This window comes from Carassius carassius, chromosome 47 (assembly GCF_963082965.1).
Source record: "Carassius carassius chromosome 47, fCarCar2.1, whole genome shotgun sequence".
Lineage (NCBI taxonomy): Eukaryota > Metazoa > Chordata > Actinopteri > Cypriniformes > Cyprinidae > Carassius > Carassius carassius.
The window spans coordinates 20,447,164-20,474,247 of record NC_081801.1 but is presented as its reverse complement, the minus strand read 5'-3'; the positions used below and the strand labels follow the sequence as shown (position 1 = coordinate 20,474,247).

The following is a 27,084-nucleotide window of genomic DNA, read 5'->3' as shown; positions in this document are numbered from 1 at the left end:
CTCACTCACTCACTCACTCACTCACTCACACAGACACACACACTCACACACACACACACACTCACTCACACTCACTCACTCATTCACTCACTCACTCACACACACAGTCACACTCACCCACACAGACACTCTCACACAGACACACTTACACACAGACACACTCACACACACACACACACACACACACAGACTCACTCACTCACACACACAGACACACTCACTCACTCACACACAGACACACTCACTCACACAGACACACACACACACTCACTCAAACACACACTCACTCACACAGACACACTCACTCACACACACACTCACTCACACAGACTCTCTCACACACACACTATCACACACACAGACACACTCACTCACACACACAGACACTCACACACACAGACACACTCACTCACACACACACACTCACTCACACACAGACACACTCACTCACTCACACACACAGACACACTCACTCACTCACTCACACACACAGACACACAGACACTCTCACTCACTCACACACACACAGACACACTCGCTCACACACACAGACACACTCACTCACTCACACACACAGACACACTCACTCACACACACAGACACACTCACTCACACACACAGACACACTCACTCACACACACAGACACACACAGACACACTCACTCACACACACAGACACACTCACTCACACACAGTCACTCACACAGACACTCTCACACAGACACACACACTCACTCACTCACACTCACTCACTCAAACACACAGTCACACTCACTCACACAGACACACTTACACACAGACACACTCACACACACACACACACACAGTCACACTCACTCACACTCACTCAAACACACAGTCACACTCACTCACACAGACAGACACACACACACACACACACACACACACACACACTCACTCACTCACTCACTCACACTCACTCACACACACAGACACTCTCACTCACTCACTCACTCACACACACAGACACACTTACTCACACACACAGACACACTCACACACACACACACATACTCACTCACAGACACACTCACAGACACACTCACTCTCACACAGTCACACGCACAGTCACACTCACTCACACAGACACACACACAGACACACTCACTCACTCACTCACACACACACAGACACACTCACTCACACACAGACCAAAGAGAGAAGAAGAAAAAGATAGGCAAAGACCAAAGAGAGAAGAAGAAAAAGACAGGCAAAGACCAAAGAGAGAAGACGAGAAATATGCAAAAACAGAGACAAGGGAAATGAAGAAATGGTCAGAAAAAAATGGAGAGCAGGAGAAAGTCAGTGAAAGAAAAAAGGTAAACATTTTAAAAGGTAAGTTATTTTTACTAAAATGATGTCTCCATAATTGATCACTTATTGTCTTGTGTGTTTCTTCTCACTTTAGTAACACAAGACAGAAGTCCAAAAACAACATGTAGCAGCAAGCAGATCCATATAGAAGATACTATCAGAACAACCAAGGTAAATGACAACCAATGACAGCTCTTCCCTGTGTAAATAGACAGTACATATTATTGTACAGAGAAGATTTTATGTAAATACAATTTTACAGAGGATACATCTGTTAAACAGAATGTTGTTCTGTGTTTTTTATTTTTCTTCTTTTTTTCTTACAGATACAACTCCAGATGTCTATACATCATTGCTGTGTGAAGACTGCTGAAGAGAAGTAACAAGTAGGGCTTTATTTATTTTTTTTGAAAATAAGGATTGACAAAAGGAGGGAAACGAGATGTAGAGGGCCCCATGTCTGTGTTTGCCTTGGGCCCCAAAATGTCTAAATCCGCCCCTGGTTGTGAGTCGGGCCATTCACCGATTGAGTGAGGTTAAAAGAATCCAAAATGTTTAAAAAATCCTTGACCAAAGGCTTAGAAACACAACAAACATGAATATTAAAATCACCTACAATTAAGAAATGATTGTAGGTTAGAGCAATACCAGCCACAAACGCAGAAAAGTCATTAATAAATTCCTTGTTAATTTCTGGAGGGCGATAAATGAGTGCACATGCCACTGATCCATGTAATTTAAGTTTGAGTTCAAAAAGTTGGAGCTCAAAGCTCTTATATTGATTACATGGAGTTTTTTTTACAGTTCAGGCTGGATTTAAAAATTGTCGCTAGGCCTCCACCTTTACCCGTTGTTCTAGGACAGCTAAAGAAAGAGCATGACGGAGGAAGGAGCTCTGAGAAGGGGAATTACTCACCGGGTTGAACCCACGTCTCCGAAAGAAGCATACAGTCAAGCTCCCGGGATCGAAAAAAGTAATTTAACATAAAAGTCTTGTTAGACAATGATCTAACATTAATCAGTGCCAAATTAAGAACAGTGTCCTGTGTGTGTGGTAGTTTGGCTCGAGCCAATGAACGGAGATTCATGAGATCCACGCCGCGCTTGGCCGTTTGTGAACGCCGGGGAACAAATTCCTCCACTGGCACACGCAGCTGATCCACAGCGACGACCGCTTCAGGTTGTATCGGGAGTAGCCACCTCCTCTTGAGGTACAAAGAAGGACAGACAGTTGGTAAGAAGAAGTCGTGTTGAAATCCCGGTCCATTTTTCCGTGTGTACCGTATATATGCTCTTGCTCTTGCTCTTGCAACCACACCACCTCGCTTTCTCCGCCTTCTGTGGCGTTTCCTCCGCGAAGCTGTACTGGAGGTAAGCTGCAAATACGCCGGCAGAGCTGGGAGTGTAGAAGGGAGTGCATCCGAGGACTGATTCCCATAACTAACATTCGTTGTCCAGACAGCATGTTGATCACGAATAGAAAAAAGAGTTTGGCGATCGTATACAAACAGAGCTGTGACATTTTGATAACTTAAACTAATAATAACAAACAATAAATAAAATAAAACCGGGAGACGCTGCGCCGTGCACACTGCTGGCACCATCATCCACTGATGGCACTTCCATTAATGCCAACAAAGTGTTCGTCTATGCAAAAGAATGTTGTGGTCAATTGTTTCAAACACAGCAAGCACTAAGATCTAATAAAACTACTAGAGAAATACAACCACGATCAGATGATAAGAGCAGGTCATTTGTAACTCTAAGGAGAGCAGTCTCAGTACTATGATACGGTCTAAATCCTGACTGGAAATCCTCACATATACCATTTTTCTCTAAGAAGGAATATAATTGTGAGGATACCACATTTTCTAGTATCTTGGACAGAAAAGGGAGATTCGAGATTGGTCTATAATTAACTAGTTCTTTGGGGTCAAGTTGTGGTTTTTTGATGAAAGGCTTAATAACAGCAAGTTTGAAGGTTTTGGGGACATATCCTAATGACAATGAGGAATTAATAATAGTCAGAAGAGGATCTATGACTTCTGGAAGCACCTCTTTTAGGAGCTTAGATGGTATAGGGTCTAACATACATGTTGTTGGTTTAGATGATTTAACAAGTTTATACAATTGTATATAGTATCCTCTCATATAGTAGAAAATGAGTGGAACTGTTCCTCAGGGGGTCTATAGTGCACTGTCTGATGCGATACTGTAGCTGAAGGCTGAATGGTTACAATTTTATCTCTAATAGTATCGATTTTAGAAGTAAAGTAGTTCATAAAGTCATTACTGCTGTGATGTTGGGAAATGTCAACACTTGAGGCTTTATTTTTCGTTAATTTAGCCACTGTGTTAAATAAATACCTGGGGTTATGTTTGTTTTCTTCTAAAAGAGAAGTAAAGTAAACGGATCTAGCAGTTTTTAATGCTTTTCTGTAGGATAGGTTACTTTCCCGCCAAGCATTAAGAAATACCTCTAGTTTTGTTTTCCTCCAGCTGCGCTCCATTATTCAGGCTGCTCTCTTTAGGGTGCGAGTATGCTCATTATACCATAGCGTCATACTGGTTTCCTTAACCTTCCTTAAGCGTAAAGGAGCAACTGTATTTAAAATGCTAGAAAAGAGAGAGTCCATAGTTTCTGTTACATCATCAAGTTGTTCTGAGGTTTTGGATATGCTAAGGAATTTGGATACATCAGGAAGAGAACTTAAAAAGCAGTCTTTTGTGGTAGAAGTGATGGTTCTTCCATACTTGTAACAAGAAGTAGAATTTACAATTTTGGCTATATGAAGTTTGCACAAAACTAAATAATAGTGGTGGAAATTATGATTCTTTCTAGAGATTCGTTCATTTTCAGTTCGTTCACCAAAATGATTCGTTCAGAATCGTTCACTGATTCGTTCAGTGATCATTTTTTCGTATTACACAAATATGCCAGCAGGTGGCAAAAAAGGGTGTATTATGTGTTTTGTCTTAAGTCAACAAACGTATTCACTTGTTACAAAAACTGACCTGGCTTTATAAAAATGTGTGCATAATCGCATTCAATATATAAAGTCTTAAGTTGTTCAGATGAACAAAGCACGAGGTTTTCTTGCCTAATTAGCATTTTAATTGTTTGATCAGATAGGTTGTATATTATATATTCACATTCATAAATCGGGGGATTAAACATTGAGTTTTGTATGCTAAATATCAAAACAAGCGTATGTGCACAGTACCTGTAACTGCTCTTTGCATTTTGCGAGATTGACATGCTAAATGGCAGACTAACCCGGTTTACTCTCATTCATTTCATTCACGAACGACGTATCCGTTCATTCAACTCATTCACGAACGACATGTGTGCCAGTTCAGTCATTTCATTCACGAATGAGATATACTAAATCATTCAACTCGTTCACGAATGACATAAGTATCAGTTCAGTCATTTCATTCACGAACGATAAGATCTCTAGATCTCGTTCAGACTCATATGAAAAACTAGCTCATTGAAGGGCGTATTCGTTCACTACATTCAACAAATCAGATGCTCTGTCACATCTCATAATCGAAGGCTATTGGCTCGAGGTTGAGTAATTCTTTGACAGGATGAAAATGTTCAGTTACCCGGTTCACCGAGCTGCGCATGCGCTGCTAATAGCGCCACGCTGCTGTGGAGGGAGGAACTTCAGTGAACGAGAAATATGAGTCAGTGGATTGCGTGAACGAGAACGATTCGTTCACCCAAAAGAGTCATTCAAAAAGAACGATTCGTTCACGAACGACACATCACTACTAAATAATGATCTGAGATATCATCACTTGGCTGCATAATTTCAATACTATCAACATCAATTCCATGTGACAGTATTAAATCTAGAGTATGATTTCGACAATGAGTAGGTCCTGAAACGTGTTGTCTAACCCCAATAGAGTACAGAATGTCTATAAATGCTGATCCCAATGCATCTTTTTCATTATCAACATGGATATTAAAATCACCAACTATTAAAACTTTATCTGCAGCCAGAACTAACTCGGATGTAAAAATCACCAAACTCTTTAATAAAGTCTGTATGGTGCCCTGGTGGCCTGTATACAGTAGCCAGTACAAACATAACAGGGGATTTATCATTAACATTTGTTTCTCTGGATAATGTTATATGAAGCACCATTATTACTTCAAACGAGTTATACTTGGAAGTCTGCCCTCTGAGAAATCATGAAGACGTTGTTATAAATTGAAGCAACACCTCCCCCTTTGCCTTTTAGACGCAGCTCATGTTTATAACAGTAATGGGGGGGTGGACTCATTTAAAATAATGTAATCATCAGGTTTTAGCCAGGTTTCTGTCAAACAGAGCACATCTAGATTATGATCAGTGATCATATTATTTACAAAAAGTTTTTCGTAGAAAGGGATCTGATATTCAATAAGCCAAGCTTCATCATTTGTTTATCCATATTGCATCTGTTTTTTATTTGTTGGACCTCAATTAAATAATTAATCTTAACTTGGTTTGGACGTTTTTTGTATTTTCTAGTTCGGGGAACAGACACAGTCTCTATAGTGTGATATCTAGGTGAAAGAGTCTCTATGTGCTGAGAATTAGCTGACCTCTGTGATGTGAGACAGCTAGCAGTCGGTCGGTTTAGCCATTCTGTCTGCTTCCTGACCTGGGCACCAGTTAGTCAAGTATAAACACTAAGACTATTTGCCATATTTCTAGAGAGAAGAGTGGCGCCACCCCAGGAGGGATGAGAACCATCTCTTTTCAACAGGTCAGGTCTGCGCCAAAAGCTTGTCCAATTGTCTATGAAACCTATGTTATTCTGTGGGCACCACTTAGACATCCAGCCATTGAGTGATGACAATCTGCTATGCATCTCGTCACCACGGTAAGCAGGGAGGGGACCAGAGCATATTACAGTGTCTGACATCATGCTTGCAAGTTCACACACCTCTTTAATGTTATTTTTAGTGATCTCCGACTGGCGAAGTCGAACATCATTAGTGCTAGCATGAATAACAATCTTACTGTATTTATGTTTAGCATTAGCCAGCACTTTTAAATTTGCCAAGATGTCAGGCGCTCTGGCTCCCGGTAAACATTTGACTATGGTGGCTGGTGTCTCTATATTCACGTTCCGTACAATAGAATCACCAATAACAAGAGCACTTTCATCAGGTTTCTCGGTGGGTGCACCACTGAGTGGGGAGAAGCTGTTTAATGTTTTGATCGGAACAGAAGAGCGGTGTTTTGACTCATGACTATGCTGCCTTACTGTTACCCAGTTGCTCTGCTGCAGGGGCTCTGTTGCCGGAACCGAACAATGTACAGGAATCCCTGAGCTAGACGCATCCAAAGCCGTACCTAGAGCCCTTAATTCTTACTGTCCTCAATTAAAGTTTGGATGCATGTCTCTAATTCTGAAATCTTCTCTGTCAGCCTAACTATTTCCCTGCATTTATCACATGTGAATCCCTCATCAGCGACAGAGATAGATAAACTTTACATATGGCAAGAGGTGCAAATAACAATAGCAGGAGAAGCCATTACTCACCGTGCTTGATGAAATATTCTTACCACAGTTGTTTGATGAACTTGTGAACAACTGGAGCGAGAGAGAGGAGAAAAGAAAACAGCGATAGGTTCGAATGAAAACGCTAATGACAAGCTAACGAGTGCTAATGCAATGCAGGTGTACTGCACTCACGGATATAAAATAAAAGTGAACAATCAAAATTAATCTGATAAGATCGATCGATCGATAATATCAGAAATATGGTGTGAATTAAGTTATATTTTATCACTTTAAAGAACAAAGAATGATAGTAAGATAAAGATTCTAGAGAAATAAAAAATGGCTACACGGAGCTACGATTAGCTACAGCGATGAAAAAAAGACAAAGGAGAAGAAAGAGAAGAAAATGACACTAAAGGAAAAGAAACATGAGGCATGGACTGAGAACAAGATGGAGAACGTGAGAGAGAAAGGGAACGAGAGAGACATTGGGATTGAGACAGAGGGTTTGCCAAACACAGAGATTGCAGTTGTGAAAGAGGACACAGGCGAAATTGAGCACATACTAATTTGACTATTTTTCTTCTTTTTTATATATATATATACAAAATTGACTTTTTGTGTGTACCTCAGAAATGTAAATAAATGTTCAGAATTTTTTCAATATCTGTCTGGAATAATTTACTATATAATAAGCTATTAAAAATAGAGATAAAAAGATAAAATGCTGGTTCTTAATGAAACTCCATCTAAAAATACAAACAGCTGCCAAATAGTAGGTCATCATATCTTTGGATGTAGGCATCTTCTGTAATCGTAAAATTTTAGCCACCGTCACAGTATTTTCCAAACTAAATAATGTGAATATTTGCCATGAGAATGATCATATCAATTCTTTAATTACTTTCTCAATGTAATAGTTAAAGGAACAGATCAAAGGCAAAACATTAGCTTTTTACAGCAAAACCATTCAATATGGCAAATAAATTTACAATAGCTTCTAAAAACATGAAGTAAAAGTAGAATTTGATGAGAAATCATGTCAAATATGTTGCAGTATTGGTTATTGAAATGGTCGTGATTTCTGTGTGGTGGGTAGTGTGTTCCAGGTTTTGTTTACAAAATTTATTTTAAAGTCAGCATGTAATGAAAATTCATCCTGCCTATTTTATAAGCACGTCATTGATGTTTTTGTGAATAGTAAATAAAATAAAAAAAACAATTCTTAATCAAAATCTTCTGACAGATAAATTAATCATTTAGTCTACTTTATACCTGCCATTTATTTATTTTTGTTTTACAGTCAATTGCGACCGTGAGTTTAAGTCTTTTTGGAAACATTGTATTTACGACTTGAACGCACCTGAACGCCAATTATGACTTAAATACACATGAACGCCATCAAAAGTCGTAATCACAGGTGGAGAGAGATTATTTTATTAAAAACTCGCTATCTTCCTCCGATCAAATGATTTGTATGCACCCAACATCATATTTACGACTTCCCAACTTGTAAATATGAACTTCCCAGTAGCACTTGACTGCACCACAAGCTCACATTCAGCAGATCTGACTACATTTAATCAACAGCCAATGAACCGCCCTACATTTTTTCTGTTTTAATAATCGGGTTTGCATCACAAAATGGAAGAAAAGATGTCACTATTTATGTTTCATTGTGACTTTAACCATCAATTTAAAATACTTTTTTTTTTTAATGTATTTGGAATAACTATGGTTAGGGTTTTTTATATTGATAGACCTGTAAACTCACATGCTAGTATTTTTATCACTGATTTGGCACAGAAAACATTTAATTGTTTCATTGCCATAAACCAGGGATAGGCAACTCCTGTCCTGGAGGGCTACTATCCTGCAGAGTTTAGCTTCAGCCCTCATAAAAAAAATCACCTGCCTGTATCTATCTAGTAATCCCGAAAACACTGATTGCCTTGTTCAGGTGTGTTTAATTAGGGTTGGAGCTAAACTCTGCAGGACAGTGGCCCTCCAAGACCAAAGTTGCCTATCCCTGCCATAAACCTTAAGTATTCTAGTCCTTGACAAAAACATGTTTATTCGCAAGTTCATTAGGATGTGGTGCTCAATATTGATCGTGATGGTTTGATTGTGAGGCTTGGCACACAGCTCAGGAAACCACCTGCTCACTTCATTAAAAAGCATTTATTCAGTTTTGTGTTCACTTCTGTATAGGGGAGTCTAAAATGCCATGGGAGAGAGACAGATGGCTGGTGGTCTCTTTTTGACATGGTATGTCTTGTCTCTGTTTTGGAGATACAACAATCTGCAAAAAGCTACAACTGGTGAATGGTCACATCAGAATTAAGACATCAGAATATATCAGTGTATTATTTGGAAATCAAAACACATTAGGCTAAATGTGCAAATTGAACATGGTTAGTTTTTTTTATTTGTGACTAAATTGTTATTCTTTATTGCACAAGCTTTGCGTTGTCAGCCCAATTCTGCAGAAGTCATGCCACATAGACCTGGAAGCTTAGAGCTTCCTTCAGGGCTTGTATTCTACATGCAGGTGTTCTGTCCTGTTCAACATGCATTTGATATTTTTATTCAGGACTTAAAATGATAAAGATTCTAGTCACCATCAATTTGGATCAACTGCATAATTTTATATTTTTAGAGGAATGAGACATGTCCTGTAAATACCATAAGAGACTCACTTACTTTGAAGGCATCTAAAAAAAAAAAGGTGTTTCAGTTTGAAATTTCAGATTAATCAAGAAAATGTAAAAAAAAAAAAAAAAAAAAAAAAATTTCCTCTAGGAATGAATGAGCTAGATTTCTCATTTGCATATTAAGTTGCCATGACAACTGCATGTAGCGAGAACAAGTGTCGGGGACAAGACTCTATCCACATGTTTGAGGAGTGGAGACACTGACCACATGAACACTCTTGGGTCTCTAAATGTAAAAATTAATCAACGAAACAGAATACATTTGCTCCACATTTATAAAACATTTAATTTACATTTGTAAATTATTTTCCAGGAGTGAAATAGCAGACAGATAAAGAAGAGCTGAGGGTGTCAGTTGTGCATCAAACTTCGATCTCTTCACAGAACCACCCACATTCAGGTATATCGATGCTCTTCTTCCACAAACATCTTCAAAGTCATCAGAGGTATTTGAAAAAAGGCTTGGTTCCATTCTTGAACAGTGTAAGTGAAACGGTTACTGCAGCAGGTTTTGGGGGCAAGCTAGAATGACGTGCCATGTCCTTCCCACTCATAATGCCACTTTGTAAAATGTAAGTCTCTTTCAAGACACTGGAGGTTTGGAGGATAGTGACCTGAACTTGACACGGAATCCTAGAAGGCAGCAGACTCTAAAAGACTGAGTTTGTATACAAGTAAGGCATTGTGGGTTTCATTGACCAAAGAGGAGAGTGAGTGATTGCTCAGATCTTACTTGGTTTAAGAGAACTAGAGTAAACAAAGCTAGACTAAATAATTTTTTAAGAGACATAACAACAACAACAAATATCAATAAAACTAAAGTTGTTTTTGTGTTTTTACAAAAGCTTTTCTTAACCTTAAAGATAACCTCAAATATAAAGAAGGAATAAGTACAAAGACAACAAAACTAATTAAATGCGGACACTTTATCAACAAGAAAATAACATTGTGCGCAGTCTAATTTTTTTTTACATAACAGTCACTGTTGACAAGTACGCTAAAAAGCAAAGAAGTAACACCTATATAAAAACAGTTCACTCAAAAATGAAAATTCTATCATTTCCTCACCCTTGTGTTATTGAATCCTGTAAAGAAGTCATCTATCAAAATGTGTGAGCTGTTCTTCTTCATACAATTAAAGATTTTCATTAAATAAAATAAAATAAATAATTCAGTCTCTGCCTCAAAAAAAGCTATCGTAAGCCTTCAGAAGACTTGCAATATATAGCACAGGTTGTATGATCTGAGTTTATCCTGCTTTGTTTGTCCTATTTGGGGCTTAACAAGCCCCAGTTCCATCCACGTACATTGTACTGAAAGAGAACAGCTGAGATATTCTAATAAACTTCTAGGTTGGTGCTCCACAAATAAGGGTTATAAAGCATTTGGGTAACTAAATAACAGATTTAATCATTTATAGGTCAACTATCCCTTTAAAAAATAAATAAATAAAGAATAATATATAAATATACCTATGAATATGTAGCATTAAATCATGGGTAACAAAATTTGAAAAGGTTGGCTGTAGTGCTGTCATTATATGGAGCTTATGATCAATATCTCTATTGATCACAAACCAGTTCTCTCCTCTGGATAAGAGAGGACCCCAAAATAACTAACTTTATTATTGTCCTTATTTACGTCTTGCAACATTGACAGCAGATATGGTGTTTTTTTTTTTACAAAAAAAAAGGAAAGGAAAGGAAAGGAAAGGAAAAAATTTAATGAAGAGGTCAGATTCTTGCCTTACAAACATGGTGGCTATGTAGTCATTTTTGCAAGTGTATTTTATTTCCATGTACACCGCATTTCCACCATGAGCGTTGTTTTATCAAGCCGATATACAACCATGAAATTCAGAGGATTACCATTTATATTGCCATGTAAATTTTCCATGGTTTCACTCAATATCCAAAGACAAAAACCAAAGTAGTCAGTGCAGTTTTTGTACATATAGGTTTTATAAGCTTCTGAGGCAAATGTTACACCTTCATGCCCTAGACTCTTTCTAAGTTAGCATTTTGATTCTGCGACAATGGTCATCCTCACCTGTACTTTTAATCGAAGGTATAATCAGAAAGTTGAGGTGTTTGTATCCTTGAAGAAATTCTCAATTGCACCAATGCCTTCAACTGATAGCAACACCTGCACACTCCCCGCTTCATTTCCAGAAGGACTCCTGCCATCCGTCGAGCATACCAACCCACTAGTGAATCTGGATAGTGTGTGCTATTTTATCGGATGACTCTTGAACATAAATATACATTAAATGTATATATCTCCCAGCCGTTGCCTTCAGAACCTGCAGTCTGACAGGGAGCAGAGGTTGTCCTAGGTTTGGGTCACTGGAAAAAGCATTACGCTGCCACCTCAGCACATAGAGATGGTCACGTTGATACCCAGGTTACCGTTGTCTGCAAACAGGTGGGCAATGGAGGTATCAAATACAAGACAGTCACTGTTCATGATGGCCGCTGCTACACCATCATGGATCGAGCGTGGCGTGGCTTCCCATGTGAGCCGCCTACGGTTGCCATTCAATTCGAGGCGGTAGGCAAAGTTCTCCGCTTGCTTTCGCGTGCCAATGAGCAGCACGATGGCAAAGAACTGCTGGTGTCCCTCGTATTTCTCCTGCTTCTCTAGAACCAGCATGAAGTGGTGCCCGAAACATGACTGCATCATGACCCAGTCCACAGCCCCCGGTAGATTAATATCCGTGGCCAGAAAGACAATGTCCTCGCCCTGTAAGGTGGTAATGGATTTGTGGGCATGCATGAGATGTGGCATGACGGCCTCCAGGGAGCCCTGCCATTTACAGGAAGCCCCGGGGCATGGGCAGGTGTACGGGCGGAACTCACAGACTTCTTCATGCTCTGGCTTCTCGCTGTGGTGGAGGGACAGCATACATCCAGCGGAGGCATACTGCGAAAAAAGAAAAAAAAAGAAAAAAAGAGACCTGCATGAGTCCTGGTACAAAAAAAAAAACATTTGAAGAGAGATACTTAATGACTGAAAGAGAGAATAAAGAGAGTTCGGATCAAGAGCGCTCAGGTAAGTAATGGGACAACACTGGAAGTTACTGATGATGAAGGACAAATACAGAGTAGCAGGAAAGGTGAGTGGGAGGCTGAGCAAAGAGGGGGAAGGGGAACTAGGATAAGGGGATTTCAGGAGGGCAGATCAAGGACACAGGCAACAGGGAATAATATAGGTAATATAGGTAAAGCAAAGAGGGAACTATGCAATGTGTTGAGATATGTCAGTATCATTAGAAGTGAATCCATATTTTGCCTAGAGTAATCAGTCTGTTTGTTTGTGTACCTGCCATAAAAACGAGGTTCCTGCTAATCATGTGTCAAGCTGTGACACCACTCATTTTTTATGCATGTGTCCATGCAGTTTGGGAAAATGAGTGGGATGGATCGTGTTGCTTCAAGATGAATAGCCCAGCAAGGCTCTCTTAGATTATCTCAGGAAGGGAATAAAAATGAAGGTCAAATATGAATGTTACCCCAAGCTGCCCACTTTGCTGGAAATGTGCACACTGAATGACTTTCTTTGATCACTCTAAAACCAACATTTATCTCTCTGACTGGCCTACAGGATTGGACTTGCAACAACAAAAGGTGAAATCCCACAATAACCTGATAAACGCCCTTCCCGGGGGAATTTCATCAGCTTAGCAGAGTTGAATTCAAAACAAGGCATTTGGCTCAAATTATGGGTAAAGGTTTAGAATTCAACTGAAAAATGTCAGACCTTTTACAATGCAACAAAGAAAGTAAATCCCTGCATAAATGGGCTGGAGAAAAGGCAAAAGGCAAGATCAATTATATCTTAGTATGTCTTATGTCTTCGTAAAGAACTAAGACCAAATGAAAATACTTTTTAAACACACAAGCTAAGAAAATGAATTTGAGAATTTTTTTTCCCAATTTAAAATAATTTTATAAAGTCTTGTTATATTCTTTCCAGAAAATCTATGTAAACTTAATTAATCAGAGTTAAATAATTGCACCACAGGACAATCCGTTTCTATCAGGTTAAAGCAAAGCTGGAGGTATGAGTGTACAGCCCACTTAACGCCCACCCCCACCCCACAAGGGTGTGCCTCAATATCTGCCAATTTAATTATTAATCTGAGTGGTAAATGACTGGCATGTCTAGCAAAAATCAATCAGTGTCAGCCGTTATCCAGTGGTCCAGAAGGCCCTAGAGGCCATAACTGCCTTAATACACTGACATTTATTGTCAAAATCTGTTAAGCAGCAGCTAGGGAGAAATAATCATTGTATCTCCTTCACATTACACTGGGTTTTATTAGGACATGGCCTATGTCCAAATAACCTCAAATTCATCATTCTAATCCTTTCTCATTTCCCAGCCTTTCTTTTAAGGATCAGACCATCTGACTTTTGGAGGTGTTGAAGGTTTATGCGGTCTATCTATTCCCTCCCAATCAGACAGTTATCCTCTTATCCAGCTTTTTAATGAGAGAATGAGAGGATTTTGAGCAGTAATCCTAAGGCAGTACGGTGGAGATAAAAAAATCTGTCTAAAGCCTGTTGGCACTGAGAGTCTTGGTGTAAAAAGGAATCGTATCAAGTTTCTGTTTAAGGTACACTGTTGATTGTGTGGTTTTATGCGTATGTGTGCATTCAGTCACTACTATACCTGATTCCAGCTGTGAACTTTTCAAAGCAACCCTGTATATCATTTACCTTGCATTGATTAGCCCTTGGAGCAAACAAATTAACTGTGTTTCAACAACGCATTGGAACACTCAAGTCAATGGCAGCTGTACCAATATGCCCAGAATTAAAAAAAAAAAAATCAATTCCATTAAAATGAATGGAGGACCAAAATAAAAATGCATTTGCCTGACAAAATAATAAGTAAAGTAGCCAAGACAGCCCTATGGAGATGCATAGACCCTGGGCTGGAAGCTTAGCTACTGAATTATTCACAAATTTCCGCATTTAAGTTGCAAATTGTACTTTAGCCAAGAGGGGAAGTCATTGGAAATGCAAATTTTGATGAATGACAATGAATTCGGACAGTCTATTAATTTGTATCTTTTTGTGTTGAAATGGAAATATGTTTTAAAATCAAATAATTAGGCTAACTCAAATAAACCAGAGCATGAAAGGGGCATGTAAGAATTACAGTCTTTAGCTGTCTTTTGGTTCTAATCTTACCCTAGGCTAAAATGCTTTTTTTTATTTTTTCTTAAGAATATTAGCAGCAAAGAGCTTATGTTTTTTCTAAACACAGCATCTGGGTCTGGATATTTCTCAATGTACAACAAAAGAACCCTAGACCTTAAAAGAAAAACTTAACTAAGTCCTTAAAAGTAGTTTGCTGCAATAAATTGACATCTACGTACTTGCATGCCAATGTACTTGAAGGCCAAACAGACGAAATAACATTTACTCAAAGTATGCAAGCAACATGCTAAACTTAGTGATTATAACAAGTTGCGAGATGAACACATTGTGCTACAAGTACTGTTCAGTTCAAGGGTACCTTGGGCCTCATTCCAAGAAACTATTGATGTTTCCCATACACCTATTCAGAGCAATGCATGAGAGACAGGCTTATCTCTCCTCCATTATCAAGCAGGAGGACCTTGAGTTTCCATCACCAATGTGTCAGTTATAAAAAAAAAAATCCCTAGAGTTGGAACCCAGGACAGACGAGATGGCATCGTTATAATCTCTTTTCCCTTCTCCCTCAAGGTCAGGGTGAGTGCATATGAAAGAACGCGTTCTTAAGACCAAGTGAGCCCACCAGCATCTTGGTCCCCTCTTGGTCCTCCTGTCTGCACATGACCTCATCACTGCTAGGATGCGGCTGGGCTCAGGTCATAATTATAATCAACTCTGTGGGGCCCTTCAAATAGCCCAAGCGAAAGGCCCGTCCATCAGAGAAATCGGATTTCTCCTAATCAGTGGCAAGCTGTCGCACCCACTTCTACCACTACAATGGAAAGCTAGACACTCGCTTTCCCTCTCTGGAATCAATAGCAATTTAGTTAAAAGTTTCAAAGCTGAAATCAGCCCAGTGAAGGCCAGAGTAGTAAGGTTAAAGGGGGGGGGGGATTCTTGCTTGCTATCTTCTCACTCGATTCTTCAATTACATTTAAAGGTGTTGTATGTAAAATTTGTACTATTTTGTTCTCCTTTGAAAATGTGCGTTCTGGGCAGGAATGACAGTCTCTGTTTTGGTTTGTGAATCCCACCCACTGCCAGTTTACCCAATTGTATTTTGGCACCCTGGATTGCCAGTTGGCAGAAAACACAGCTCATTTAATTTCATTTATCATTAAATGCACTCATTCCTGTTCGTGTTGTCAACCTGGCAACCTGCGTGTGAATTAAGTCTGAGGAGAGGGGGCCGGGTGAAAAAAAACCTCTCCAATATTTTGAATTTGGACTGCAATACTTAGTTCAACCACTCAGTGTCAATCCTACATACAGAACCTTTAATGTTTTTACATAGCAATTAGTGTAATGTGTCTATATACATAGTAGTTTTGTCACGGTACTAATATTTCAGTATTCGGTACCGATACCAGTGAAAATCCATGGTTCTCTGTACCAATTTGGGTTCCAAAGCAAAACACAAAAACATGCTAATTAAAAAAAAAAAAAAACTTTATCACTAAGAATAAAACCAATGCCATTCTTTATACTAATTTACAATTGTGTTTAAAGTTTTTCTACAAGTTATATAATTATGAAAAACAGATAAGTTTCACCCCAAATTTTATTTGTCTTTTAATTAATGACATTTAAACACATTAAATTTTTTGGTATATAAAGGGGATTTGCTATTAAAATTAAAACATGGAAGAAATATTGTGTGATTTATTTTCTTTAAAAATTTACGTTTTATAATTTTTTTTAACAGTAGTAGCAGTATCACATACATTCTACTAAATAATAGTAATATTTCTAGCACAATGCCTTTATGTAAAAATAAACTTTTATTTTGACAGGTTACTACCTTTAAATTGACACTGGTTTTACTCGAATGAAATGGTAAAATGCTTGTGAAGTGACTCAGAACAGTTCTGGTGATGTTGTTTATGTGTTTATGTCCTCATTGAGACGGCAGATGCTGAAATTACTGCAAGCATCACGCGCTTCAGTCTATGTAGTAAACAAACCCGCACATCTCTGCCATTCATTCATTCAAACAGAGACGCGCAGAACATTTACAGATACTGATCCATATGGAGATTTGATTTGATTAATTTATGCTAACTTTGACAAATTCCGCGACTGTCCATATTAAAATGTAAGTTTAATTTTCATGATTGGATTTTGAGATTCCGTCTGCGTTTTCTCCTTCGCGGAAATCATAGCGCTGTATGCGTCAAGAACCGGGTTGACCAGGCACTCGCTACCACCGGTACTTAAAGAAACCTGGTACAGTCACATTTTCATTTTTTTAGTACCGACTTGGTACCGAAGTACTGGGTCTTTTGACAACACAAATACATAGTATAATCGACATTGAGCACTGTATCAAAGACTTCTGTACAGAAGGACATTTTTAGTGAGACAGTAAAGGGGTGGTTGATTGCGATTTCACTTTTTTAACTTTAATTAGTTTGTAATGTTGCTGTTTGAGCATAAACAATATCTGCTAACTAAAAGTTAAATGCAAACGGAGATATCATCTTTGAAAATTCTGGCTGTTTAATGCCTAAAAAACGGCTGGTAAGTGACTACAACGAGCTTCTTCCAGGGTCCATTACGTCACAAACCCAGATAAACCCCGCCCCTGGGAACATGCATGTTGTGCTGCTTTAGAGAAGAGGAAAAGAAAACTGGGGTGCACGTAAAAATCTGTTCATATATGAATCGCGATTCTGTCTTCTAATGATTCTAATGGATTCACAAGTTTCAAAACCAATGTTCTAAAGCAGCGGTTCTTAATTCTGTTCCTCGTGTCACCCTGCTCTGCTCTCTCTCTCTCTCTCTCATATCGTCAGATCAGATCCAACAAACTGTTCCATTTATACACTCATTTTCACAAAGCAATGAAAGCGTTATACATGGACGTGCGTACGGTCCATGTATACGGTCCAAGCAGTAGCATTTACAAACAACAGCGTATCTAAAAGTATGAGACAACAACAAACAAACATACCATTAAGAGCCATGCTTGCACAGGTATTGTGTGATCCTCTTCATTAATATTCTTTTGCATCTAAATCGTGGTCAAACTGATAAGCAATAGAGGATGTCATTGTTTACAATACAACCGGAGCACATTCTGAGCTTGAGGGGCAGGATTTAGAGGGGCGCTCTAGAGGCGGTTTAGCGAATCACAATACGCTGAGCCAGCTGATCAATCTCAGCCCATGGCATACTTCTGAAGGAAGGGCTTCATAATAACAGGAAATAAGTCGAGCCGTTTGTCAGAGAAGGGACAGATCGGTGTGGAATAAAGGTAAATTATGTGAAAAATTATGCATTTCTAAAAGAACAAAGCATGAACGTATTAGACCTAATCATGCCTAGAAAAAACACAGTAAACCACCCCATAAAAAAATTATAATAATAATTTCTGATTATTATTTCTGCTTTTGAGAATGATTACATAATAGGCCTTTTACAAAAATAAAGTCAAACTGTGTCAACTTTTATCAAAATGTTTAGTACATTAAGTCTTTTACTAATTTTAGAATGTTTACTTTGAGGCTAGCTTCTTTGTGACTTCATTGTCATAACTTTTAATCTCATGTTTTACTCGTGTATACTCAAAACTCTGTCTTGAGAAAGTATTCTATTACTATTATATTCTTAAAAGCATGATTATATTCCTGTAAGCAGTGCAACAATATTCCCCATTGGTGGTGCAACTTCACTTCCTATTCCATAATGCTTTCCTGAAATTGTTTTTTTTTTTTGTTTCCTATACATAATGTGCATGCTATGCTGCCAGCTGACATGTATGGAAACAATAAAAATTAATGAGGGCAAAAAAAATCTGTATATTCCTACATAAAACAGCAATTTATTTCTTAAAAACAAAATAAAAAAAAAACATTGATATATTGAACATGGAACTATGATCTTACATACTCACCTTGCTTCCTAGAAGTGGTTTGGTATGACAAACTGGTCGATTTGTGCCTGTGACACAAACACCTCGTTGTCGTGGCCAACTAAGTAGGCACCGCAACTGGGACAAATCCCTCAGGAGTGGAAAACAGGAGGCCGGGCACAACATCACTTCAAATACAACCCTACAATAACTCTTCAATCAAAATGTTTTGAAACTTGTCTTTGCCTTGTCGGACAAAATTAGACAAATGGAATTCGAACTTCTGCACCCAAAATTAAACCCAAAGTAATGCTTTACATGAACAAGAAAACTATTTGGGGTCTCTCTATTCACTGGTAGAGAAAGTCTTAAGAATCTTGCAAAGTCCTGCAGAGGAAATGTATTTCAAATGTGTGAGGAATGAACCTACTGACCTACTAAGAGTCAAGGAAGCAAACCGAACACTCTGTACTCTTTCACTCAAGCGAAAACACCATTCCCACGAGTGCATTTGAACAAGTGCAAGTGTGTACGGCAGCGCTGAGCAATTACATCAAATGCCTCCCTGTTTACCTCTGATTCCGACAAGGATGCTTTTGTGCCCTGAAGGACACAGCCAGGATAGACCACGTTTCGCTTCTACTGCCAAAACACAGGCCTCGCGGACCCGTTAAAGTGACGCAGCCTCCTCGTATGGTGGCAGACACATGCACACAACAACAGTAAAACCAAACAAACAATCTATTGATTCAAAACATAAACCATGGACTGCACTGTCCCCTACAGGACCAGAGACCCATGCTGTGATTCACTAGCGGTACACAAACTGTCATCGTTGAAACACCTAAATCCCAATTTTAATTCTGTTCTCATTCCATGCAGATGCAAAAAGATTATTTCCTCTCAGTTCCCAATTCAGGATTTTCAGCAAACGCAGGTCAAATCAGTGAAGGCAGGTTATTTTTTTGAAAAAGCTGTCAGGATAGATCAGCATCCAGTTGAAATGGATCAGGCTCAATATAAAGCTTTTAAACTGAGTCAGAGATTCCAGGTAAGATGTTGTAGCCCCCAGGAAAGCATCAGCATCGTCACATATTGTGCAAGTTCCTACAAATACAGATAGACAAGTGACTGGGATCCCTGCAAAACAATATTTTCTCCTTCCTTTCTTTCTACCGATCTCCTCTGTTGTTGCTGCACTCTGGAGGGTGACAACTCAGAAGAGCTGCGGACGCGGAAAACATTCTGGACTGCAGAACACTTGCACACGACGGGAGGAGGTGGGGGAGGAGGAGGAGGTGTGTGTGTTTGTGTGTGTGTGTGGTGGGGGGGGGGGGTTCTCACCTACCCATTCCTCTGCTCATGTTTTTTTCTGTCTTTGATGCCCATAGCACAGCCATTTGGGGACTTCAAGCAGAACATAATCTACAGGATTTCATGTTAGATTTGGGCTCGTTTATTCCCCTGCGGTACTTTGAAGGGCATAAATATGAACATACACTATTTATACACTACACCATTCCGTGTAAGCCATAAGGGAAAAAGATGATTATGAATGCATCATGAATATCTAAATCATCTATGCTATATAGAGATGGGAATATATTTATACTTTGGCTATAGAAAATAATCACCCCCCATTAAAATAAATCACATTTTGTTGCTTTGCAGCCTAAAATGAAGACAGAAACAGTTTTTGTTTTTAGCTTTATTTGCTCAGTGCATAACTTCCAAGTAAAAAATATAATGCCAACATGTCATTAAATTTTTTTTAAAAACAGAATCACTGAGTTGGAACAAGGATCACCCCCCTCCTAAAAATGACTTGTAGCTAATCTCCTTCTCAATGGCACACAAAAAAGCCATTTGACTTTCAACTGTGATCAGCTCATTTTGAGCTTTCCTGGAGCATTTCAGCCCTTGGTAGAGCAACTGAAGCAAACAATCAACTATGGGTGGGAAGGCACTATCAAAAGATATCCAGGATAAAGCTGTGGTCGGGGACAAGTCAGGATATATATATATATATTAGTGGTGGGCATAGATACATTTTTTTTAATCTAGATTAATCTCACTGTGATCTTAAAATTAATCTAGATTAATCTACATTAATCTAGATTAAAATGGCTCATTCGAATTCTGCCCAAGGCATTTAGAATATGTGTGTTACCCTGACAAACAGTAAGTCTTTGAGAAGGGGTTTATCAAGCTAGGTGGTGCATTAGAAAAGGGGCTCATCTCCTGTTTCCAAAATGCATCACAAAGTGCTTGAAAAAGTAAACTAATTCCACATTGCACAAGGATCAAACAACCTTACGCCTGTTTCACACATACTCCGTCTGCAGTGCGTATGCGTTGCATAATTTTTTTACGCACCCATGTTAACAGATTCCAGTTGTGTTCCAGGAGCGTTGAATCTGCAGCAGTGCAGCGATCGTTTACATACCGAGTAGAGAACTGCAAACGCGTCCTGTGTGAAAGCACATCGAGTCCATGCTGCACCACATACTTAATGCTCATATATATATATATTTCATTTTCATTTCGGTTCATTCTTGCTTTAAAAAAAATCTTCAGGTTCCGTATGCAGAGCAAAATGGGAACGGTCCAGCATTTAGCAATAATTATTATTCTTGATTTTTTCAAACTACTAACACTTTGCATTTTTGAATTATGCCTTATGTGTGACCAAAAATTGAGCATTTTCTGTTTCTGCTGTTTGATCGCGCTGGTGTCTCATGCACATACTCACTGGAAACAGCTGTCATTCACCAGACATTCAGTGTTAGCAGCGGTCCACTTACTCCACATATTGTTAATTATGATTTTTTTTCCATGGATAGTGAAACACGCGTGAACAACAAAGCCTATTTTACCTCATGAATAATACTTAAGCTTCAAATGGGCAACATCACGAATATGGAAACGGATTTCTCCCGGTGAGAGAATGAGAAAGCCCAACCTTACCTTATGCTTAGCTTTAAATTATTATTTTGTTTGTTTATAGCTAAGCCTATATTATTATATACTGCAATTATATTTATCCATTAGAATTCTATATTTTTAATTCTTGTTTTGTTCTGAAGGATTTGTTGTAAAGTGAAGGGAACTAAATATATCCTGTTTGTAGGCTACATGATAACATTATTAGGCCAGCCGTTATTATTTCTAAATGTAATAAAATGCAATTTATACATGAATTATATATATATATAAAAAAAAATGCAGCAAACGAAAATAGGTGATTAATCCGTTAAAATGTAACCTATACACGACTCATATATATTTCTTTTCTCTCACAAACTTAATTTATTTTTTAGCGTGTTTAAAAATAAATAAAGAAAACATGCAGCAATTGAAAAAAGGCGATTAATCCGTTAAAATTTGTTACTCTGGGTTAACAGTAATTATAAGTATAATATACTTCAGAGCAGAGCCTGCATGGGCCTAATCTAGGCTATTTTTGTTTCGTTTTTTTCCATTGCATCTGAAAATTACTTCATTCATCACATTCATTTCACACGCTCTGGCGCAGATCCCCCTCTCGCGTTGCTCCGCTATCGACGATTTAAAAATGTTAGAGTGTTAAGATAAATGTTAAGTTCATTTAGGCTATTTAACATGCACTGTGACATTTTATCCTTTTTAATTTATAAACTCCTTGATATTTTAAAGTTAGTTCAATAGTATTTAAATTCAAGTTTAAAAATAGGTTTTAACTGCTTAATACCAACAACCATACTGCATGTGAATAAATAAAATGCATACTTTTCATAACATTTCATTATTCATAAAATGCATAACATTTCTGGTGTTTGGATTTGTACTTCAATATAATGAGCTCCAAGTTTAAGAATAGCCCTAGACTGGTTCTCTCTCTTCCCCTCTCTCTATTTAACAGCATTAGCTCAATAAAATACGTCTTCCTTCAGGTAGAATGAATGTTTTCCTGCTTGCTAAATGTTGGTCTCATGATCAATAAGTTGTATTCGCCTCAATCTGATTCAGTAAAGTCAAACTGCAGACAGTGAAGCTGCATCACTGAGGGCGAGTACTGCATGCTGTGAGGCAGGAACAGAGGATTCCGCTTGGTCTTAAAGCCTTCCTCAAACATCCACGATAACAAACAACAATGATTTTTGTAAAATAATGATTAATTATTAATTGATGATTTGTTATTATCATTATGGTCTTGTGAAAATAATAATATGGGCTGCAAGAAAATAATGAATACAAAGAGTAGTGCTGCTGAGTGCAGGCATGTTTCAGCTGAGTAACACACCGTTCCTCGGAGCCAAAACACAGACCGAATTCTGTTCAGCTGGAGGGGGTTGGGTTTTGGGGGGTAGTTATGTATAGTTTGTGGGGGTCGAGATAAAGGCGTGAATCTCTTGCTCTTTCATATGGACAGTGTATGAGGCTTTCAAAGTTGCTGAACCTGTTAATATAGGACTGTTGTTTTGGTTATAGACTAAAAAATGGTCTGTCCCCACGTAAGATTTTTCTAGTTCTAGTCGTTCATTTGTTATATTCAACTAATCAGAGGTTTATATTAAATTTACATAATCAAATCTTAATATATTCCGCGCTCAAGCACATGCATTAAGTTTGCCACAAAGTACATGCAGAAGTAGCCTAATAATTGTGAAAAATGAGACATTTTAATTATTTATTAATAAACAAATGTTTTCTTGTCTGATGCAAGATGAAATTCAGTGCTGGCTCTCTCCGACAGAGAAATGCAACATTCACAGATTGTTGAATGTTGAATAATGCGCCCTGTCATTAATGCGCATTAATAATTTTTGCACAAATACTTGCATATGAATATTAATTCACATTTTACATTACAACGTAAATTATTTTTTACATGCAATTATCCAAAATGAAACCAAACAAGATTTGTAATGAAGATACAATAAATAAGAATAAAAGCTGCACACCTACCATCACACGTGCAGTGCAAATCTTGCACATATTTTACACACCTGCATTTAGATGCAGCTGCCTTATTTTTTTTTTCATTAAATAATATGAAAGCAAGTAGGGCTGGGTGATAAATCGATTTTATCAATTAACTCGAATTTGTAATTTACATCGGTTTGTTTGAATGAAAATCGGTTTTCTTTTTAACATCCACCGACGCACCACTCAGTTCTCCTGTAGTTCAGAGTGGCTCAACCCTCCCCCGCAAGTCTGACAGAGACACGCCGCTGAGCAAAAGGATAAGCGGAGCGGTGTGATTCTGACTGGAGCCTCCATCACGAGTACAATTCATGCCAACAGCCCATAATATAACTGCATATTCAGCAAGAATTCATGTTAAACATATTTAGCTATGGCTTGATCAGGTTATAATGACTGCAATAGTCGAGCGGGATGTTAAAGGCTATATGAGTTTGTCTGTTTCTTTTACTGATTATTTTCGGGTTAAAGCATGATTTAAACAGATAAAGCACATTCACACGCAATCGCTTTAGCAATAATGCATTCAAACAAATGTGATCTTACAGTGCTACATTATCAGTAGGCTATTTGATTTTGAAATCTTAAAGAAATTAATCGATCTGTTTAGATAAAATAACTGACAAAAATGTAGTTATTTTCCTCACAAACAAAATTTGCACAGCTGATGGGCTAGTATTAACAAAAAATAAATAATAAAAATAATATATAATAAAAAATAATCATAAAATAAAATAAAGTTCTTTCCAGCATTAAGGTAATAACATTACAGTTTTTTATCATCTTGTCTCAGTTATAAGTTTAGAACTATATTAAAACTTGTTTTGAAAAATGTCTTTGTCAATTGAATATTGATTTTAAAATCGATTTAAATCATAAATCGGATTTTTTTTTTTTTTAGGCCATATGCTATCGCCCAGCACTAAAAGCAAGTAAAGAAGGCTCCCTTTAAAAAATCACTTTTGTTGTCAGTTAATGAAGCTCTTTTTTACATCGTGTGCAATTTGTTGATTATAATGAGAGAACTTGAGTTTAATCATGATGACGGTTTATTTATCCGTCCATTCTTTAGAGTTTCAAAGATTTAGCTAAATCGTGCAGGTTTAATTTATTCGTTTCTTGTTTTAGGCTAATTAGGCATAATTAATGTGAACGAAATTATACAGCGCTTCACGTTTAAACATGCAACAATTTCTTAATCAGTTTACAGACAAATGTCTTTTTTCCAAGAAGTTATTTGTCAAAATAAAGGAAAGGTAACGAAAAACAAAAATGCATGTTGTTTTATTAAAGGATTTTTAAAATATAAATTAAAATATAGGCATAATATATGAAAATATTGACATTGCATATTAATCCATGTAGCCTACCCCCTAAAATAGGCTACCACTTTTAATGCTCAGATGCAAAGTAAACCACAATTTCTTTTGAATAATATAACACATAATTCATATAATATAAATAATACTGCACACCTTGTAAATGTATCAAATCTAAAATATGGTTTAATACCATGTAGCTTAGAGAAAATATAAATATAAAATATATGGTTTAATATAATGCTTGAATTCGTTCTAATAAATGCACATAACTTCATAAGTACCAAACTTTCATCTGTGAATATTACATTTTAAATATATTAAATATTTTAACTATAGTCTTTTTCTTTTCTTTTCCGTGACTGAAGCCGTCAAATGTAACACATCAGCGAGGCAAAACTGACGTCTATTTGCGAAAATGTGCTGTGATGCGCTTGTTTGATAAAAAGGGCCTTTAGGCTGTCTACTTAGTGTGTGTGTGTGTGTGTGTGTGTGTGTGTGTGTGTGTGTGTGTGTGTGTGTGTGTGTGTGTATATATATATATATATATGCTTTATCAATGCCCAGAAGCTAAGGTATTTGGTACAACACAGATCCTCCCTGGTTTAGGATGTCACTCCAAACTGGATGAAAGAACCAGGAGGAAACTGGTCAGATAGGTTACCAAGAGGTCTACGGCAACTCTGAAGAAGTTGCAGGAATTTATGACAAAGAGTGGTCATTGTGTGCAAGTGACAACCATATCACAAATTCTCCAAAAATTTGGCTTGTATGGGAGGATTGCATGAAAAAAGCCACTCCTCAGGAAAGGCCACATGCAGTAAGACTGAGCTTTGACGCATGACACAACTTGAAGATTCTCATGCAGATGAGACTAAAATGGAATTATTTGTCCTCAACACCAAATGTGTCTGATGGAAATCCAACACAGCTCACCATCCAAATAACAGCATTCCTCCAGTAAAGCATGGAGGTGGTAATGTCCTGTTATGGGGGTGTTTCTCTGCAGCAGGGACCGAAGCACTTGTCAGGATAGAAGGAAAAATGGATGGGGCAAAATACCATCAAATTCTTGAGGAAATTCGGCTGCCCTCTGCCAGAAAGTTGTCAATGGGAAAAAAGTTTACCTTCCAACATGACAATGACCAAAAGCACACAGCAAAAATGAGCATGCAGTGGTGAATGTCCTTGCATGGCCTAGTCAGAGCCCAGACTCAAACCCCACTGAAAATATGTGAAATGACTTGAAGACTGCAAACCACAAACGGTCAAGGGGCCCAAAGTGTGCCAAGAAAATATACCCCACATTATTAAACCACCACCACCAGCCTGAACTGTTGAGACAAGGCAGGATGGATCCATGCTTTACACCAAATTCTGACCCTACCAGCTGAATGTTGCAGCGGGAGCGGCACCCTGTGTGGTCTTCTGCTGCTGTAGCCTATCTGCTTCAGGGTTCGATGTGTTGTGTGATCAGAGATGGTATTCTGCATACCTTAGTTGTTACATGTGGTTGAGTTGAGTTACATTGAGTTACTGTTGCCTTTCTATCATCTCTAACCAGTCTGCCCATTCTCCTCTGACAAGGCACACAAGTGCCGCTCACTGGATATTTTCTCTTTTTCGGACAATTCTAAATCATCAGTTTTTGAAATACTCAGACCAGCCCATCTGGCACCAACAACTAGGGCTGGGTATCGCGTCAGATCTCCCCAGCTGTGTATTCATATCATTGTAGTGTGACGACAGAGGTTGAAAACACCACTAGCGTCGGCTGCGCTTGTGTAAACAAAACACCATCAGCCATTCATTCATTGCGGAAATTATGGTGCCTTTGTGCGTGATGTCAAATGCTTCTGCAGATATTTGTATTACAATAGAATTTTACCTGAGCATTGCAAATTACACATATTGCTTTGTTCTTGTCAACAGTATATCTGCCATTATGAGAACTGAATGAGTGACAGGCTTTCTGTTGTAAGATTGCGCAAGGTAAATAAGAGGGTGACACCTAGTGGAGAAGACTAATGAAATGATTCATATTAATCGGATCTTCTTTTAAATGTTTGCTGAAATAAATACCAGAAAAAAAAGAAATTTGTGGCTTTTGAGAATCGATATCGAAATCAACTTCATTTATAAAAAATAAATCATCGAAAAATCCATTGCCCTGCCCCAAT

General features: G+C 38.0%; 1 protein-coding gene across 1 annotated transcript in view; it reads right to left on the bottom strand.

The window, feature by feature from the left end:
• Positions 1-11,329: 11,329 nt before the first annotated feature.
• Positions 11,330-27,084, bottom strand: part of siah2l (seven in absentia homolog 2 (Drosophila)-like) — a 45,813-nt gene continuing 30,058 nt past the window's right edge. The window contains exon 2 of the mRNA XM_059542088.1: positions 11,330-12,482. Within this exon, the coding sequence (XP_059398071.1) occupies positions 11,931-12,482 (552 nt within the window). The 3' untranslated portion in view covers positions 11,330-11,930. The remainder of the gene's footprint in view (positions 12,483-27,084) is intronic.